Source organism: Eumetopias jubatus, unplaced genomic scaffold (assembly GCF_037043125.1).
Source record: "Eumetopias jubatus isolate StellerSeaLion01/CBP00866 unplaced genomic scaffold, mEumJub1_p1.0 scaffold_5, whole genome shotgun sequence".
NCBI lineage: Eukaryota > Metazoa > Chordata > Mammalia > Carnivora > Otariidae > Eumetopias > Eumetopias jubatus.
In genome coordinates, this window is record NW_028274811.1 from 35,697,230 (window position 1) to 35,718,300 (window position 21,071).

Sequence of the window (21,071 nt, forward strand, 5' to 3'; positions counted from 1 at the left end):
CTGGTATCATGACCTGAGTCAAAGGCAGTCGCTTAACCAACTGAGCTACCCAGTCGACCTGAGAGTATCTTTCTTTACAGTTCATGGAGGACTTTGATTGGTCAGCATGGGGCCATTCACATGAGTCATTTCTCAGTCTCAGGGCAGTCACATGACCTACAGCAGATGGATCTGGATGGCCTTGATCCCTTGCTTATCTCTGGTGATATTGGGAGGTGTGGCAAAGTGGAATAGGGAGGGGGTTAGTCCATAGAAGCCTGTGGACTGAGCAGAATTATTAAAAGAATGTTGGAGAATGCTTTCCTGAAATAATGGCTGCTGGGTAGATTTAAAAAAAAAAGAAAGTATGTCCAACACAGGTTTAACAAGATCAGACTGTAGTCTTAGGAGGGTAGTACTGGCAGCAATGGGGAGCCTGTATTTGATATGGAGAGACACAGAGGAAGAAGATAGTTGCAATAATTAAGCAGCATATAGCCAAACGAGGGCTGGACCAAGTAGATGCTCTGATATTAGGGAAAAAAGGCTCAAAATGAACAACAGGACTTTGTAACCTACTGGATATGGGACAAAGAGATTTCAAAGATGACAGATTATTATGTAAGGTGATACTAGTGAAAAGAAATAGGACATTTTGGATGGGTTTGCCAGAAAAAAGAACCAGTTTAGCTCAGTTGTGCTAAGCAAAGAGTGGTGTGAAAGGATCTTGTTTTTATCACTTCTCTTAGTGGCTCTCAAACAAAATATTTGTCCTGTTCTCTTCCTCAGTTTTCCTGGGGGCAAACAAAATAATCATGAATATCTGAGAAATGTCATGAAAAACTAATAACCAGCAGCTGAAAGTCACAAGGCCAGCTGCCTCTACCAGGAGAATGTTACAGATAGACTAGAATCCAAACTGAGGCTCAATCAGAGCTGAAAGATGACCACAGTGCAAGATCTTATCAGAAATGGAGAATGGGGAGAGGGCGGAGCAAGATGGCGGAGAAGCAGGAGACCTGGATTTCCTCTGGTCCCAGGAATTCAGCTAGATAGGGATCAAACCATTCTGAACACCTACGAACTCAACAGGAGATCGAAGAAAAGAATAGTAACAACTCTCTGAACAGAAAAGCGACCACTTTCTGGAGGGTAGGACGTGGGGAGAAGTGAATCCGAGGCAGTATTCGGGAGGATAGACGGCAGGGGAGGGGGCCTCTGTCCACCACTTCTGGCAACTGATAGAGCTGCAGAGCACAAAATGAGAACTTTTAGAAGTTGGCTCCGCTGAGGGACGTTGCTCCAGTGGCTAAGCGGGGGGTGGAACCCTCTCTGGGACAGTGTGGTCTCAGGACCCTCGGGGTCACAGAAAGACCGGGGGTGCCTGAGTATGGCAGAGTTCCCAGGTATTGGAGCAGGGAAGCTGGCTGCAGAGACCTAGCCGAGGCGCAGGCTCTCAGCTCAGGGTTGCCATAAACCATAATCCACGGCACAGTCAGGCCACTGCTCCTCCAGCAGGGACCCAACAAGCGGCAGATCCAGGGAGACTCCCCTTTCTCCCCCAGGAGGAGTGTGCGGGAGCGCACCGCAGGGATCTGCTGGTTTGGAGACTCCACACAGGGTTGTGCGCCAGAGATAGAAACACTGGGTCACAGGCCAGGTGAACACAGAGTGCAGCCGGAGACTGGGGAGATGGGAGTGACTGCTTTTCTCTGGGGGTGCACTGAGGAGTGGGGCCCCCGAGTTCTCGACTCCTCTGGGGCGGAGATTGGGAGGCCACCATTTTCACTCTCATCCTCCAAAGCCCATCGGAAAGCTTTCAGGGAACAAAAGTTCCCGAGAGCAAACCTGAGCAGATGACTTAGCCTGGACCCGGCAAGGGCGGGGCAATTCCGCCTCCAGGAAAGACATTTGGGAACCACGGCAACAGGCCCCTCCCCCAGAAGATCAGCAAGAACCGCCAGCCAAGACCAAGTTTACTGATCAATGAGAACGGCAGAACTCCAGCGCTAGGGGAATACTGCACATAGAATTCATGGCTTTTTTACCATGATTCTTTAATCTTTCAAAGTTAATTTTTTTTAACTGTCTTTTTTTTTTTAATTTTCCTTTTTCCCTTTTTCAACCAACATCTTATCAATCCCTTTTTTAAAAAACATTTTTATTTTTCATTTTTAGAGTCATATTCTATCCCTTCATAGTAGTTACCCTTATTTTTGGCATATATATATAAGTTGTTCTCTCTTTAAAATTTTGAGATACAGTTTCTTCTAACAGATCAAAATATACCCTAAATCTCTACCGTATTGCTTTGTTCTAGTCTCCTGCCTGATCACATTCACTACCTTTTTTTTTCTTTTTTTTTTTTAAATCCTCTTCTTTCTTTTTTCAAACAACTTCTTATCAATTCCTTTTATAAAATCTTTTATAATTTTCATCTTTACAGTCATATTCTATCCCTTCATCGTATTAACCCTTATTTTTGTACATATATAAGTTTTTCTTTCTTTAAAATTTTGGAAGGCACTTTCTTCTAACAGACCAAAATACGCCCAAAATCTAGTTTGTGGCACTGATCTATGCACTAGTCTGATCATATTTGATCATATTCTGTTTTTTTGTTTAGTTTTCTTCTGTTTTTCTTTGTTTTTATCTTTTTTTCTTTATTTTTCCTTCTTTTTTCTTTCTTTCCCTTTCTTTTCCCCCAGTTTCAGGTCTTTTATGATTTGTTTAGAGTATATTTTCTGGGGACGTTGGTGCCCTGTTAGCATTTTGTTCTCTCATTCATCTATTCTCCTCTGGACAAAATGACAAGACAGAAAAAATCACCTCAACAAAAAGAACAAGAGGCAGTACCAACTGCCAGGGACCTACTCAATACGGACATTAGTACGATGTTGGACCTAGAGTTCAGAATCATGATTTTAAAGATACTAGCTGGGCTTGAAAACAGTGTGGAAGTTATTAGAGAAACCCTTTCTGGAGAAATAAAAGAACTAAAATCTAACCAAGTTGAAATCAAAAAGGCTATTAATGAGGTGCAATCAAAAATAGGTGCTCTAACTGCTAGGATAAATGAGGCAGAAGAGAGAATCAGCGATATAGAAGACCAAATGATGGAGAATAAAGAAGCTGAGAAAAAGAGAGAGAAACAACTACTGGATCATGAGGACAGAATTCGAGAGATTAGTGATACTATAAGACGGAACAACATTAGAATAATTGGGATCCCAGAAGAAGAAGAAAGACAGAGAGGGGCCAAAGGTATATTGGAGCAAATAATAGCAGAGAACTTCCCTAATTTGGGAAAGGAAACAGCCATCAAAATCCAGAAGGCACAGAGAACACCTCTCAAAATCAATAAAAATATTGACATCTAATAGTAAAACTTACGAGTCTCAGAGACAAAGAGAAATCCTGAAAGCAGCTCAGGAGAAGAGATATGTAACCTACAATGGTAGAAACATTAGATTGGCAACAGACCTATCCACAGAGACCTGGCAGGCCAGAAAGGACTGACATGATATATTCAGAGCACTAAATGAGAAAAATATGCAGCCAAGAATGCTGTGTCCAGCTAGGCTGTCATTGAAAATAGAAGGAGAGATAAAAAGCTTCCAGGACAAACAAAAACTAAAGGAATTTGCAAACACAAAACCAGCTCTACAAGAAATACTGAAAGGGGTCCTCTAAGCAAAGAGAGAGCCTGAAAGCAACATAGACCAGAAAGGAACACAGACAATATACAGTAACAGTCACCTTATAGACAATACAATGGTACTAAATTCATATCTATCAATAGTTACCCTGAATATAAATGGGCCAAATGCCCCAATCAAAAGACATAGGCTATCAGATTGGATAAAAAAACAAGACCCATCGATATGCTGTCTGCAAGAGACTCATTTTAGACCCAAAGACACCCCCAGATTGAAAGTGAGGGGGTGGAAAACCATTTACCATGCTAATGGACACCAAAAGAAAGCTGGGGTGGCAATCCTTATATCAGACAAATTAGATTTTAAAACAAAGACTGTAATAAGAGATGAGGAAGGACACTCTATCCTACTTAAAGGGTCTATCCAACAAGAAGATCTAACAATTGTAAATACCTATGCCCCTAACATGGGAGCAGCCAATTATATAAGGCAATTAAATAACAAAAGCAAAGAAACACATTGACAACAATACAATAATAGTGGGGGACTTTAACACCCCCCTGACTGAGATGGACAGATCATCTAAGCAAAAGATCAACAAGGAAATAAAGACTTTAAATGACATACTGGACCAAATGGACTTCACAGATATATTCAGAACATTCTGTCCCAAAACAACAGAATACGCACTCTTCTCTAGTGCCCATGGAACATTCTCCAGAATAGATCACATCCTAGGTCACAAATCAGGTCTCAATCGGTACCAAAAGATTGGGATTATTTCCTGCATATTTTCAGACCAGAGTGCTTTGAAACTAGAACGCAATCACAAGAGGAAAGTCAGAAAGAACTCATATACATGGAAGCTAAAGAGCATCCTACTAAAGAATGAATGGGTCAACCAGGAAATTAAAGAAAAATTAAAGAAATTCATGGAAACCCATGAAAATGAAAATACAACTGTTCAAAATCTTTGGGATACAGCAAAGGCAGTCCTGAGAGGAAAGTATATAGCAATACAAGCCTTTCTCAAGAAACAAGAAAGGTCTCAAGTACACAACCTAACCCTACACCTAAAGGAGCTGGAGAAAGAACAGCAAATAAAGCCTAAACCCAGCAGGAGAAGAGAAATAATCAAGATCAGAGCAGAAATCAATGGAATAGAAACCAAAAGAACAGTAGAATAGATCAACAAAACTAGGAGCTGGTTCTTTGAAAGAATTAACAAGATTGATAAACCCCTGGCCAGACTTATCAAAAAGAAAAGAGAAATGACCCAAATCAACAAAATCATGAATGAAAGAGGAGAGATCACAACCAACACCAAAGAAATACAAACAATTATAAGAACATATTATGAGCAGCTATATGCCAGCAAAATAGATAATCCGGAAGCAGTGGGTGCATTCCTAGAGATGTATCAACTACCAAAACTGAACCAGGAAGAAATAGAAAACCTGAAGAGACCTATAACCACTAAGGAATTGAAGCAGTCGTCAGAAGTCTCCCAACAAACAAAAGCCCAGAGCCAGATGGCTTCCCAGGGGAATTCTACCAGACATTTAAAGAAGAATTAATACCTGTTCTTCTGAAACTGTTCCAAAAAATAGAAATGGAAGGAAAACTTCCAAACTCATTTTATGAGGCCACCATTACCTTGATCCGAAAACCAGACAAAGACCCCATCAAAAAGGAGAATTACAGACCAATATCCTTGATGAACATGGATGCAAAAATTCTCACCAAAATACTAGCCAATAGGATCCAACAGTACATTAAAAGGATTATTCACCACGACCAAGTGGGATTTATCCCTGGGCCGCAAGGTTGGTTCAACATCCACAAATCAATCAATGTGATACAATACATTAATAAAAGAAAGAACAAGAATCATATGATCCTCTCAATAGATGCAGAAAAAGCATTTGACAAAGTACAGCATCCTTTCTTGATCAAAACTCTTCAGAGTATAGGCATAGAGGGTTCATACCTCAATATCATAAAAGCCATCTATGAAAAACCCACAGCGAATATCATTCTCAATGGGGAAAACGGAGAGCTTTCCCCCTAAGGTCAGGAACACGGCAGGGATGTCCACTATCACCACTGCTATTCAACATAGTATTAGAAGTCCTAGCCACAGTAATCAGACAAGAAAAAGAAATCAAAGGCATCTAAATTGGCTAAGAAGAAGTCAAACTCTCACTGTTTGCAGATGTTATGATACTTTATGTGGAAAACCCAAAAGATTCCACCCCAAAACTGCTAGAACTCATACAGGAATTCAGTAAGTGGCAGGATATAAAATCAATGCACAGAAATCAGTGGCATTCCTATACACCAACAATAAGATGGAAGAAAGAGAAATTAAGGAGTTGATCCCATTTACAATTGCACCCAAAACCATAAGATACCTAGGAATGAATCTAACCAAAGAGGCAAAGGATCTGTACTCAGAAAATTATAAAATAGTCATGAAAGAAATTGAGCAAGACACAAAGAAATGGAAAAACGTTCCATCCTCATGGACTGGAAGAACAAACATTGTGAAGATGTCAATGCTACCTAGAGCAATCTACACGTTCAGTGCAATTCCTATCAAAATACTATCCACTTTTTTCAAAGAAATGGAACAAATAATCCTAAAATTTGTATGGAACCAGAAAAGACCTTGAATAGCCAGAGGAATGTTGAAAAAGAAAAGCAAAGCTGGCGGCATCACAATTCCGGACTTCAAGCACTATTACAAAGCTGTCATCATCAAGACAGTATGGTACTGGCACAAAAACAGACACATAGATCAATGGAACAGAATCGAGAGCCCAGAAATGGACCCTCAACTCTATGGTGAACTAATCTCAACAAAGCAGGAAAGAATATCCAATGGCAAAAAGACAGTCTTTTCAACAAATGGTGTTGGAAAAATTGGACAGCCACATGCAGAAGAATGAAACTGGACCATTTCCTTACACCACACACAAAAATAGACTCCAAATGGATGAAAGACCTAAACGTGAGACAGGAGTCCATCAACATCCTAAAGGAGAACACAGGCAGCAACCTCTTCACCTCAGCCGCAGCAACTTCTTCCTAGAAACATCACCAAAGGCGAGGGAAGCAAGCGCAAAAATGAACTATTGGGACCTCATCAAGATAAAAAGCTTTTGCAGAGCAAAAGAAACAGTCCACAAAACCAAAAGACAACCGACGGAATGGGAGAAAATATTTGCAAATGACATATCAGATAAAGGGCTAGTATCCAAAATCTTTAAAGAACTTATCAAACTCAACACCCAAAGAACAAATAATCCAATCAAGAAATGGGCAGAAGACATGAACAGACATTTTTCCAAAGAAGACATCCAAATGGCCAAAAGACACATGAAAAATTGCTCAACATCGCTCGGCATCAGGGAAATCCAAATCAAAACCTCAATGAGATATCACCTCATACCAGTCAGAATGGCTAAAATTAACAAGTAAGGAAACGACAGATGTTGGCGGGGATGTGGAGAAAGGGGAACCCTCCTACACTGTTGGTGGGAATGCAAGCTGGTGCAGCCACTCTGGAAAACAGTATGGAGGTTCTTCAAAAATGAAAGTAGAGGTACCATGTGATCCAGCAATTGCACTATTGGGTATTTACCCCAAAGATATAAATGTAGGGATCCGAAGGGGTATGTGCACCCCGATGTTTATAGCAGCAATGTCCACAATAGCCAAACTGTGGAAAGAGCCAAGATATCCATCAACAGATGCATGGATAAAGAAGATGTGGTATATATATACAATGCAATATTATGCAACCATCAGAAAGAATGAAATCTTGCCATTTGCAATGACGTGGATGGAACTGGAGGGTATTATGCTGAGTGAAATAAGTCAATCAGAGAAAGACTTGTATCATATGGCCTCACTGATATGAGGAATTCTTAATCTCAGGAAACAAACTGAGGGTTTCTGGATTGGTGGGGGGTTGGAGGGATGAGGTGACTGGGTGATAGACACTGGGGAGGGTATGTGCTGTGGTCAGCACTGTGAAGTGTGCAAGACTGTTGAATCACAGATCTGTACCTCTGAAGGAAATAATACATTATATGTTAAAAAAAAAAAAGATAGCAGGAGGGGAAGAATGAAGGGGGGGTAAATCGGAGGGGGAGACGAACCATGAGAGACGATGGACTCTGAAAAACAAACTGAGGGTTCTAGAGGGGAGGGGGGTGGGGGGATGGGTTAGCCTGGTGCTGGGTATTAAAGAGGGCACGTTCTGCTTGGAGCAGTGGGTGTTATATACAAACAATGAATCATGGAACACTACATCAAAAACTAATGATGTAATATATGGTGATTAACATAACATAAAAAAAAAAAGAAATGGAGAACGGTATTGTGATTTTCATGACCAGTTAAGATAACCTGTTTGGATCTTGTAAGTGAGGATTCACCTCTTACACCAGGAAGACTCCAAACCTGAAGGCGGGTCTCTTTCCCTGTATGAACATGCTGCCCTTTTCATCAGTTCCTGGTATTGGTGCTAGGCTGGGTTAGCCAAGAGTGTAGAATAAATAAGGCTCCTACACTGCAAAACCTCTCCCTGAGATGGTTGGGCTGAGTGTGAACCACTCATTTACTATTGCTTTATTCTGTATCGATTGGATGCCCTTTTAGGTGCTAGGCAATGGGTAGGATATGGACTATTTTACAGAGGCTCTCAGAAGTAGAGTAGTGAATTTTTAATATTGAAAGTATGGATTAGAATTAAGTAAAACCAGAGACTTCTTTTGATCACTTTGAGTTTACTTTGTATGCTTTCAGTACATTAGAGGACTTGAGATTAGAAGAGGAATCTTAAGAGCCAGAGCTTTGAAGGATGCCTGGGTGGCTCAGTTCACACTCTGCATCTGCCTTCGGGTCAGGTTATGATCCCAGGGTACTGGGATCGAGCCTCATGTCCGTCTCCCTAACTCAGCGGGGAACCTTCTCCCTCTCCCTCTGACTGCCGTTCTGCTTGCTTGAGTGCATGTGCTCTCTCTCTCTCTCTCTCTGTCAAATAAATAAATAAATAAAATCTTAAAAAAAAATTGAACCAGTGCTTTAAGAACTTTTTCCTTCTATTGATTAGAATTCTTTAAGAAAGCTTGCTAGAATTATCTGTTAGTACATGTGGTGTAGCCTGGTGCTAGTGTCCTACCAAAAGCTACCCTTAATACTCTTCCTCCTAGCAGTGGGAGTCTTTAGTCTGTGAAGAGTGAAAAGGTCTCAGGAACACTTGCAGATTCCTAGAAATAGTGTCTTCCATGTGTGTATTATTGTTTTTCCTGTCCCCTGAATGTTAAGATAAATTTTTCTAAATTTTAGCTCATTTTTAATACAAATCATCTGTATGCTGATTTGTTCACTACATCTGTTTTTCTTCCTGTACATCTTTATGTTAATTTTTAAATAACATTTTTTCTGATCAAAGGTTGTGAGTAGTGATTATAGCAAATTTGGAGAAATACAAAAAGTGGAAAGAAAAAAATAAAGTCTTGCAGACCAGAGATAACCTTTACTGACCATTTTATCATACCATTAAAATATATTCTATAATATAAAATGTTTATAAAGGTGGAATCACACCGTGCATATATATTGCTTTTTAATAGTTTTTTTTTCTCATGTAACACTACAGTCTATTTTCTTATGTCATTCAAGTTCTAGAGTGTGATTTTCTTTTTTTTCGGCCATGTATTGTGTAGATCCAACTTTTTAATCAATCCCTTATTCTTGGATACAGACTGATTGCAATTCGTCATTCTAGAAAGCACTCAGGCAAACATCCCCATAGGGGATGCAAAGTTTAAAAGTATGCATTTTGGAGTTAGACAAGTTGGATTTCCACTGCTTATCCATTTGACTTTACACAAATTATTTAAACATGTCTAGTCTTGTCTCATCATCTGTAATAACTCCTGCTTCTGTAATAACATGAGGGTTAAAGGGAAGATGCTTATGGGTTGCTGAGTCTGAAAGCCTCTGCGTGTTAGTAAATAAATGTTGGCTGTTGTTATTTTTTTTTAAGATTTTATTTATTTATTTGAGAGAGAAAATGAGATAGAGAGAGAGCACGAGAGGGAAGAGGGTCAGAGGGAGAAGCAGACTCCCTGCTGAGCAGGGAGCCCGATGTGGGACTCAATCCCGGGACTCCAGGATCATGACCCGAGCCGAAGGCAGTCGCTTAACCAACTGAGCCACCCAGGCACCCGGCTGTTGTTATTTTTAAGTTATATATGCATATTGAATGATTTCCCTAGGGTTTGTTTTAAGATGTTGAATTGCTGGGCCATGGTATGTACATGTTTTCAAGGCCCTTGATTGATACCACATATCTGCTGTCAGTGGTTTGTGGAGTGCCCGTTACCTCACATCCTTGCCATACTCTTTATTACTTTTTTTTGCATATAAGTTACAAATATATTTTTAATGTATCTCTTTTTTATTTAACTTTGCATTTCTGTAGTTCTGGGTGAAGTTGGACATTCTCTCTGTGTTTCTTACTGATTTATTTTTCTTCTCTCCTGAATTGCCTGATTTTGTGTTCTTAGACTGTTTTTCTATTGGTGCATTCATCTTCTGATGGTAAGAATCTTTTAGATGTGGAGGCTATGTTACCAGTATTTTTTTGTATTTTGTCATTTATCTTGAACTTTATTTGTGGTACGTTTGTTTTTGTTTTATGAATATTTTAAATTTTTACAAAGTCTAGTCTTTTATGAAATCAGTCCTTTTCTTAGCTGAATTATGCCTTAAAAGACCTTCTCCATCTAGGATTACAAAACCTTTTTGTTTTCTTTACATCCCATCAAGAATATTTGATGGAAACTGACTCTCCTTTTCCTTGAATACTTATCTGATGGACCAATAACCATTTAATAAGAAAATTTCTCCCCTTCTACTACTTTTTAGTATCACTATATAATCATTCTTTTATACATTTTAGGGTCTGTTGATGGAGTTTTTACATATGTTTTTCCAAAGGAAAACAAATTCTCTGTTATTCTGCAATTCTCAATCATTAAAAAGAAGTTTTCTTCATTTTTTACATTTTCAAATTTTTTCTCCTGATTCTTTGTATGTTAGCAAAAATTCTCAAACTTGTACCCCATATCCATGTTATTTATTTAAATTTCTTTTAGGTTGAGTTTTTTTATCTGTTTATAATGCAAACCTTAATTTTCTAATTGAGTTTTTTGTGTCTTTACTAACATATTTAGCTGTTTTCATTTATACTTTTCAGCCATGACCTTTATTACTTCAGTCTGTGTCTTCTTACTTTGATGCCTTATTTCACATTATCCATTAGTTTTCTGAATTTCATTTATAGTACAGAACAGGTGCTTTCTGAAATTTTGTTAGAGTGCTTTGGTCTTCATATTTTATGCCAAGTGTTTCATCAGCTTTTTAATATTTTTAATCAAACCTGAACACAGAGAAGTTTATAAATCTTTGCCATTAAATTCACTGTGGCTAGATTCTCCTTGTTCTACTGCTATTTTCCTGAAAGCTATTAGAATCATTCTGTCACATGTATTGGGGGGCTGGTATATGTGAATCCATCCAACTTTCTGGTATTTTAAAATCTTTGTTTTAGTGTGGACCTATAAGCCTAAATAGATTTCTCCTGATTCTGCTGGTCATGGTTCTGGGAGAAGTAAATTTTATTCCTGGTTAATCAGAAGTATGCTGTGGTTCTTGGCTGTCACTCACATCTTTCTTCTAGGACTTTCTCCTTTCTGAATTCATTTCCCTTGATATAAAGGGATATCCCTACACTGCTGTCCCCAGTCTAATTTCACTGCCTGAATTTTGATCTCAGGACAATTCTGGCTACTCCTGAAAGTACCTTCCCCTCTTTGTGCTTGGGTAGGGTGGGGGAAGTGCAGTGATGCTCCCTGGGGTGTCTTGGGCTATGGTTTAGGGTGAGCAGAGGGCCATTGCCTACCACATGGTTCCTGCAAGTGGATTTTCCTCAGGGCCTCACCAAGTTCTGCCTGGTGGATATTCTTCTGGTGACAGGCAAAATGTTGACTGTGAAACTTATTGTGCTTTTGAAACTTCATTTCTCTTTTTTTGTGCATCTTTATTAGTGTTTCACCATGGTGGTGAAAAAGTACAAATTCCATGTTGCTATTTTTTGTCATCTTGTAACTTTTTTTTTTTTTGAATTAAAAAATTCATGTTTAAAGCGAGGTTAGTGCTACAGAGAATACCTGGAAGGTATTAGACTGCAAGGCTTTAAAGCACCAAATTACAATAGCATGCCTCACCCACTGATCTCTGATCCCACCATGAGGTATCCTTCCTTACTCCTCTGAAGCCTTGAATATTTGTCTTTTATCTGTGCCCTTCTTTTCTCACATTCTCATACAGCATAGCATAAATAAAGCAAGCAGAGATTCTTTCAGAAGAAATCCTAAAGTAATAGGATTCTCTATGTCGTTCTTCATGACAACTTCTTAGATCTGAAGGCTTGTTTACTCATGAGTGGAAACAGCCCCACATTTGAAGACTATAGCTAGCCTCATGGAAGCATCAGTGCCATGCAATTCATTAACTTCCAATTTCATCCACCAGTGAAAGGGAACAGACAGATGGTGCAGGACTGGGACATGATAGACTGTTGGGATGAAGGATTGATTGATCCTTCTTGGAGCTAGCAAGGTTGCTGTTAACCACAATCCTGAGTTCTCAGGGAATGGAGAGCCTGGATGTAAGCTCACCTTCCTCTCTGCACATCCCACCATCACTTTTGCTTATTGGAATGCTACGAGCAAGTTCTCATAAGACCAGGGATTTGACACAGTAAGAGCTTTCAGATGTCCGTACAGAAGTGGCTATGGATACTCTGGATTCTTAGGCACTTAGATAGGGGATGTGATGCAAAGTATTAAGATGGATGACTTTTATAATCAGAAAATACAAATTTGCTTATGAAATTGCTATTAAATTAAATTATATATAAAAAATATATAAATTATATATATAAATGTAAAATATAAAATATATTTATATAAATATAAAATTTATAAAATAAATTAAATTGCTTATGAAATTAAATCTAGTCTTGAAAATAGGGTAAATGAAAAGTCTAATTTACATAGTGGATGATATTTATTTATAAACTTCTTCCTCAAAGATGTTATGGAGATGGAGAATGTGAAAGACTCAAGAAGATTTTGAAGACAGTAAAGAATGGGGTGCCTGGGTGGCTCAGTCAATTAAGCATCCACCTTCTGTTCAGGTCATGATCCCAGGGTCCTGGGATTGAGTCCCGTGTTGGGCTCCCTGCTCAACCGGGAACCTGTTTCTCCTTCTCTGTCTGCTCTTCCCCCCTACTTGTGTTCTCTCCCTCTTTTTCTCTCTCTCAAATAAATAAAATCTTTTTAAAAAAAAGACAGTAAAGAAAATACAACTAACATTTACAGAAGGAAAAGATCACATGGTATTTCCTAAGGAATGACATAAGATGAGTGGAACAGACAAGAGCATCTAGAAATAAGACCCACACATATATGGTCAGTTGATCTTTGATAAAAGTGTCACCATAGTTCTGTGAGGGAAAGGACGGTCGTTTCAACAGATGTACAGTTGGACATCTATATGGGAAAAATTCCATCTTTATCTTAAACTATATCTAAAAATTAACTCAAAGTGGATTATATTCCTAAACCTAAGAGCTGAAACTATAAAACTTATAGAAGAAAACTTAGAAAATTTTGGTGACCTTTATTTAGAAAAGATGTCTTAAGTAGACTATAAAAAGGAGGAAACATAAAAGAAAAACCTGATAAACTAACCTTTATCCAAATAAAAAACTTGTACTCTTTAAAAGTTACTAAGAAAAAGAAATTGAGAGCTGCAGATGAGAAATCTTTTGCAAGACATGTATCTGATAAATGAATGAATTGTATCCAGAATATATTAAAAATAACTCAAGTAATTCAGTAATAAGAACAAAACCAACTCAGTTTTAAAATGGGTAAAAGATTTGAATAGTTTACCAGAGAAGATACACAGATGGACAAAAAGTACATGAAAAGATGAGCAAAATCGTGAGTCATTAAAGAAAAGCAAATTTTAGAAAAAATTTCTTCATGTCTACTGGAACAGCTAAAATTTCAAAATTAGACACCTGACCATATCATGTGTTGATGAAGATATGAAACAACTAGAGCTCTCAGGTTGCTGTGGGAAATCAAAATGACCCAACTGTTTTGGAAAACAATTTAGCAATTTCTCATAAAGTTAACCATACTTACTCTGTGACCTATTCTACATATTTTTACCCAGTTCCACTCCTAGGAAGTAACCCAAGAGATGAAACTTTAGTCCATATAAAAATCTGTATGTAAATATTTATACCAGCTTTATTCATAACAGTAAAAAATTGGAAACAACCCACATGTCCATCACCTGATGAATGGTTCGACAAACTGTGGGATATCCATAAAATTGATTCTATCCAGTAATAAAAGGATCAAACTAAGTATTTGCTTTGTGACAGTGGTTGCCAGGGGCTGGAGGTAGAAGGAGATGATTGATTGTACAGGGGCACAGGGGGATTTTCGTGGTGATGGATATGACTTTTATCTTGACTATGGGTGTTATATGACTTGGCACATTTGTCCAAAATCCAAAATTTAAGCACACATGCTTAAAAAGGGTGATTATACTTCATAAATTTGGCACATAGGAGAGGATTCTCCACCTTCCTCCTCATTAAAGAAAGGGCAAATTAAAAACAGGACTTTTTTTCAACTCTCAGATTGGCTAAGATCAAAGTTTTGAAAATTGTCAAGGATTTGGGGAAAGAGTCACTCTCAAATGTAATGGTACAACCTCTGAGGGGTAGTTGAGGAATATCTTTCATAATTAAAAATGCGTGTACTTTTCGAACTGGGAATTTTACTTTGAGGGATTTTTTTCTATAGGTAAGACATGTACAAGGAAACAGTAGTTTATATCATTGTTTATCAGAGCAAAACTCAGGGAATAACCTAATTTCCACTAATGGGGACATTATGGTACAGTGAAGTACTACTGTGAGGTAGATAAATATGTGTGCTCATGTGGAACACTTTCTCAAGATACTGTTAAATGAAAATAGCAGTGCACAAAATGACATGTATAGTGTACTTGTGTTTATGTTTTTCAAAAGCTGTATGTATTTATGTGCTTAGTTTGCATACGCTGTTAGAGATAGCATACACATACACAGAACTGTTATTAATAGTTGCCTCTAGCATAGGAAAGGTTTACCTTTTAATGTTTATCTACTTGTTTTAATATTTTTTTTGCCATGTGCACATATTATTTTCTCAGTTAAAGAGAAAAAATTAATTTGCATACAATTATAATGTATTCTTAGGAAATTTAGGCGTACGTAGGTGGCTGGTCCTGATCATTTCCTCTAGAATGTCTGTCATGTTTTCATCAGCAGCACAGTTCTGGACTAGATGGATCTTGCTGATCCATCTGATCATTGTGATATTTCTGAGACTATTCCCCCTTGTAACCACTGCTTCCAGTCTGTCTCCTATTTTTCCAAACTCATGTGGGAGTAGATTCATGAAGAAATATATTCATTTCACTTTACCCACAGGCTGCCTTTCTGTACGTTGGCTTGATCCTCTAGCTTAGGTCCGTTTTACAGTGCAATGCAATGGTCAGGTGACTTGGTGGAGAGAAATGTACTGCGTTCAGAGGATAATTGTAATTATGTCTTTGCATCATATTTGGATGCCACCAGGAAGCTTCTCTAAGTGAGGGGGAGCATCGGTAAGGGAGGTATGGAAATCGGCAGCACTTTCTGAAAATTAGGTGGTTTGGGAGGCTGTATTCAATTTAGTTTGGATATTAAACGAATTAAAATGGGCGTGCTCAAGTTCTGAGCCTTGCCTCATCGGTACTATAAAAAGCCCTTTAGCAGGGCTGTAATCTGACTCTCCTCTCGGTAATGTTACACAATATTCCTATGGTTACAGAGCCCGAATAAATGGAAGCTAATCATTAGTTTGCTAAATGTGGTCCGTGGAACAGTTCATAACTCCCAGACCTGCCAACTGCTTGTTTAGTGTCGTGCTCACTCTTTCTTGGGTAGAACTTGGTTTGTTCCTCAGAAAAATGTACAGTAACAGTTGTCTCGCATCCAGGAACCATGCACTATGGCAGCTCTCCATGTGTCTCGGGTTGGGGAGGGGAAAAAGTCATGCTAAGCAAAGTTTTTTGGTACATACTTTTCCGTAGGAAGAAACCATTAAGGGAATGAGAGATGACAAAACAAGAAAAGAATTAAAGCAGCAGAGATTTTGGTCATTTGGAGAATCACTGTGTGGTTGACTTTTCAGAAATTTGCTGTGATGGAACTCTATTCTGTGACCCTAGAAATAAAATCACTCTCTTTAGGTTGTTCATTGTTTGTTTCATGTGACAAGACAGATTTCATTCATGCCCAGCGTCACCTGCAAACACATACACGTGCTGCCTTTAGGAACCAAGCATTTTGTGAGCTGGGGCCTTTTCTGGCTCATCTAGTATGTATCAGGCAGGGGGATGCCTGAGTGGCGCAGTGGTTAAGCATCCGACTCTTGGTTTCAGCTCAGGTTGTGAGATCAAGGCCCGTGTAGGCTCCATGCTCAGCACAGAGTCTGCTTAAGTTTCTTTCTCCCTTTGCCCCTCCCCTAAAATAAATAAATAAATCTTAAAAAAAAATTAAATGTATCGGGGAACATGCTGAGAGCAGTAGGTATCAACTGCATTTGTGCCCTTACCTGGGGATTAGAGCCTAAATCCTTAATCCACTCATGATTATTTGGACTCTTCCTGCTTGAATGAAAGTGGGTTCTTTCCTAATAAATAGAAAATATATTGTGCCCACTTGTGACTCATTCTTCCTTTCCAGCTGAAAAGGTGTTGACTCTGTAGGAGGAACCTCTTTTTTTCTTTGAGACTGTCCAGAAAGAGTCCAGTGGTTGTTTCTGTTTACCTGCTGTATCATATAGTTCTCTTTGGATTGTAAAAAACAGAAAACCTGACCTCACCTTGCTTGAGGACAAAGGGAATTTATTGGCTCGCGTGATTAAAAAGGAAGGGCGAGATACGAGGGCTCAACCCATATCATCAAGCTCTCTCTGCTTCTCTCATCTCTGTGTTTGTCTGTCAGACTTCACTCTTGGGCTCTAGGTGGTGACACATAGGACTGTTGGATAACCTTCCAGGTACAAACCCAAAAGGAAATAGCAGAGAGCCTTTCCCCTGTCTCCTAGAAAGGTCCTGAAGTTCCCTCTGATCCAACTGGCTTAGGTCTTGGATTCTCTCTGAACCAGCCATGGAGTCAGAGAGATGCTGTGCTTTGATTTGGTCTGTCTGACTCTCATTTCCCAACCCTAGAAGCATGGAGCCTGCCTCCAAGCATGTGCTATAGGAATGGGAGAAGGGGGCAGCCCTACCGAACATGAGGTGCTGTAACAGAAAGAAATGGGAGTAAGAGCTGGGAGGCAAATCACTAGTCTTGCGTGTGAGAAAGCTGGATTCTGTCTTCACTGTGCTGAAAGATTTCACTTCTGACCACCTCGTCATTGGTGAGATGGGACTGTGTGCTGCCCAGGAAGACTAACTCTAAGAGTGATCTCTTCCTTTATAATACATGTATATTTAAAATGCACACATTTGTCGACAAGTCCACACAAGAGGAGACAAAAGAAGGAATGATAAGGAGCCAGCGTAATTATGGCGGTCCCCATTGCACTTCTTGGCTTAAGGCAATTTTTCAAAGTACATATAAAAGTAATGGAATCAAGTCATAGTTCAGAAAATATAGAAACAACAGTTCTCCCCCTCTAACACAACCACTATTTTAATTTTAGAGTATTTCCTTTCAGCCTTTGTTCAAGTTTCTCACAAACTTTCAAATCTTGGTTTGTTTGGGTGTTTTTGCTTGACATTGCATGATAATCCAGGCATTTTCCATATTGTTACATAGTCAGCATTATCATGTAAATGCAATACAATTTTCTATCAGGGAGCCATCCCAGTATTAATCATTCTTCCATCATTGGACATTTAGGTTATCTCCTTTTAAATTTTTTCTGCTGTTACAAAGAATTAGTCTGTATTAAACGTTCCTGGGGTATGTAACTTTTGTCTTGCTTTATTTTATTTTCTGAGGCTAGATTGTGAGAAGTGGGATTACTGCTTCAAAGGGTATAAACATTTTTATGTCTCTTGATACATATTGCCAAATTGCTTTTCAAAACTGTTGCATTTTATCTCTTCTGTGTCCAGCAGTTTAAGAGAGGATCAATTTCACTGCATTTTTGCCAGCAATAGATATTTTGATTTTTAACCATATTCTTAACTGAACCAGCAAAAAAATGGGTGTTGTTTTTGTTTTAATTTGGATTTCTTTGGTTAATAGAGAGGCTGAATGCTTTTATGTACTGTGCTTTTTTTTTAGCTGTATTTTCTGCTCTTGGTTACACATTGCCTTTTCTTCTTTTTAGACCCCAAAACAGCTTCTGAAACAGAGACCGATATCTGTGCTGAATGGGAGATAAAGACGATCACTAGTGCTTTGAAGACCTACCTAAGGTAGGGACTTTCCATTTGCAGGGCAGGGTGCCAGCTTGTTACCATGCAATCAGGAAGAAAGCAGTTTTATTTCCAGCCTCCAGAGAGCTGTTGGGTGGGTGTTTGGATATGGAAACAGCTTATGTGTGGGTGCAATTAGCTCAGCTGGTCAAACCAATTGTAAGTCATCCATCCTTGATGGGTTGCCATTTGCAGGGATGCCATGAGTGATTCAAGAAGCTTTGTTCTTTATGAGAAGTTACTATGATAATTAGCCTTACAGAACCTAAAATACAGTATTTCCTTAAATCCCCAAATACTCTAGTAAGAAAACAAGGAACTACGTATCTCATTCTGTTGAAATGCATGATTACATACATATCCTATGTATTTTGATGATTTTGTGCATTGCACACATAGACTATATTGCTGATATTGGTCCTTTAAATATGAGAATTTATTGGATGTCCTTTTTTACTCCTTCTCCTTATATAGGAAAATGTTATTTTATTGGAGAAGAGACTCTTTCTCTTGTAACAATGTACATGATATGACTCCTATTTTCTGTCCCTCCCTTGGTTATTAGGGAATGGGTGATTCTAGCTGCCTCCATATCAGTTTCATGAAGTGACTGAAACTTATCCTGAACTTGAAGAGTAGGTGAGGGTCCAGTCTCAAACCAGGAGGAAAGCTATACTCATGAATTGCATAAGCATTTGTTCAGGTTTTGTGAAGATTCACTTGGCTCAAAAACAAAGGAGGAAGAAAGCCCCAGAAAAAGAATTGGTAATGCAGGTTTTATTGGCTATTGGGGAATTGATAGAAGGATCTTGAAGAGTAAGATGTAATGCAAGTGATGATCAAGAGTTAAATTAGGGGTTCTGATGAGAATAAAATAAAACCTGAGCCAAGAATAATTTATAGTCTGTTGCGAAGGTTATTATTTGGACTGTCAGAAAAAAGCTGAAGTTTATAGTTAAACACACTCATTAAACATATTGATTAAACATTCATAGCACATATACTGTCACTGCAGTTTACACAAAACCATACCACAGAGGTTTGTATTTAGCACTTAATTTGTGCCTGTTGATATTGATTAGCTAACAAACATTAAGTATAAAACATATTTTTTAAAAACTAGATAAAATTTGATTATATCGTGCTTAACGTTAGGGATTCTAGCCCTATCATTGGGCTAGAACTGGAGCAACACTCGCTAGTGAATTTGCCACAAAAACACAGAAGTCTCCCCTAGTGTTCCCAGATGAACTGATTCTGATAACAAGCTGCTGGGAAGATAGGAGTTTAAAGCACAGGTAATTACAAATGTTTAGTTAGTTGCCTTTTTCTCAGACACATCTTAAAATGCTCTTGTCAAAGGGTGAGTCACTGACTGAAAAGGAAATCTCTTGGTTTGTGCTAGACTTTCACGTCAGCACTTTCCTAGTTGTAACTAGGAAACGTAGTTGTATCCATTCCCTGAAAGAAGAAAGAGCATGAAAATGTCGCGGGAAATCTCAGGACCCTTTCAAACGGGAAACTCAGTTGGACTAAGTTGAGTTGCTCTTGTGTCCCTTGATCTTAGTCTGTATATAGTTGGGCAGCGTCTACGCTGTTATTTAGAGTCTGTTTGTTTTTATTAAGCTGACTGGTTTATATCCTTTTATCCCAGAATGCTTCCAGGACCACTCATGATGTACCAGTTTCAAAGAAGTTTCATCAAAGCAGCAAGTAGGTGGTGTTTTTTTTTTTTTTTTTTTTTTTTGCCAGTTTTAAGGGGGAAAGGAATACATTTTTCTATTTCAAAGAGCAGTAAGTATCCCAAAATAAATACTTTCTACCCTTTGTATTTTGCATGTAAATACCTACACACAGTGCTCACGAAATGGACACAAAATAGAAACAAAACCAAACTGGAATTGTCAAAGGCCCTGCTGCCATATTGAATTTACAGTAGAAGAGAAAAACTTCAGAAGTGTGTTTTTGGGGTGGGGGGAGGAAAGAAAAGCAAGTTTGCCTTTCTAATTTTGATTATTGGAGTTCTAATTCCTTGGGTTTTTTCCCAGCCCTGGAGTAGCATTTTGCAGAATGAATCAGACTTTGCACATTACCTAAATTGAGCATTGGAAGTGTTTCCTTGAATGTGACACCATTTATATAACTTCCTAGTCCTTTTTCCATCATGGCTTCCATTTACAGCTTATGATCATTCTTCAGCTATATCATCCAGGTCCCTTGCGTCATATTACTGGTATTAAAATACATAGGGATTAGGTGCAAGCTACCCTAAGTATACTGGAATCTGTCTACGTGGGGTAGGCCTCCTGTAAGGGGCAGTAAGATTCTCTATCAGATTTAAATCTGGCATGAATCTCCACAGTGCTATTATGTCAATAGTCTCTGTGCCTCTCCCTGCTTCCTTTAAGCCTTCAAAGTTTGTTTGTCCTGGTAGCTACTACTGGCCCAATTTAGTAGTACCTAATGTTCTGGTGGCCTTATCTTCTCAGAGTTGTCTCCTTAAAAGAGGAAGGAGAAAGACTTGAGAGAAAGCTGGGAGTGAAGATCGTGTTTATGTGATTTCTTTCTCAGAGAAATTCCAAACCCATAGCAACCATTCTCTAATTAAACCTCACATCAGTCCTAAAAATAGGTGTGGTGAGCACTCTCAGTCTATCTCCCAGGAAAGTGAAGCCACTTACCCAAATTCAACCAAGCCATGGCAGGGTTTGATTGAGGTGGCAGGTGGGCGGAAAGATTTACATATTTTATCAGCCATTTCTTTCTTCCGCCAGGCTGGTTGGGTGTCACATGATTTGAGAATGA

The 21,071-nt window shown here is 38.7% G+C and overlaps 1 protein-coding gene across 12 annotated transcripts in view; it reads left to right on the top strand.

Moving 5' to 3' along the window:
• Nucleotides 1–21,071, top strand: part of ARHGAP26 (Rho GTPase activating protein 26) — a 452,567-nt gene that overhangs the window by 268,183 nt on the left and 163,313 nt on the right. For all 12 annotated transcript variants that reach the window (XR_015768163.1, XR_015768164.1, XR_015768165.1 and 9 more), the window contains 2 exons: nt 18,179–18,266; nt 19,921–19,979. Coding sequence is in view for 9 of the 12 variants with exons in the window: in XM_088023297.1 (XP_087879423.1) it covers nt 18,179–18,266; nt 19,921–19,979 (147 nt within the window). In the remaining 3 variants the exon portion in view is untranslated. The remainder of the gene's footprint in view (nt 1–18,178; nt 18,267–19,920; nt 19,980–21,071) is intronic.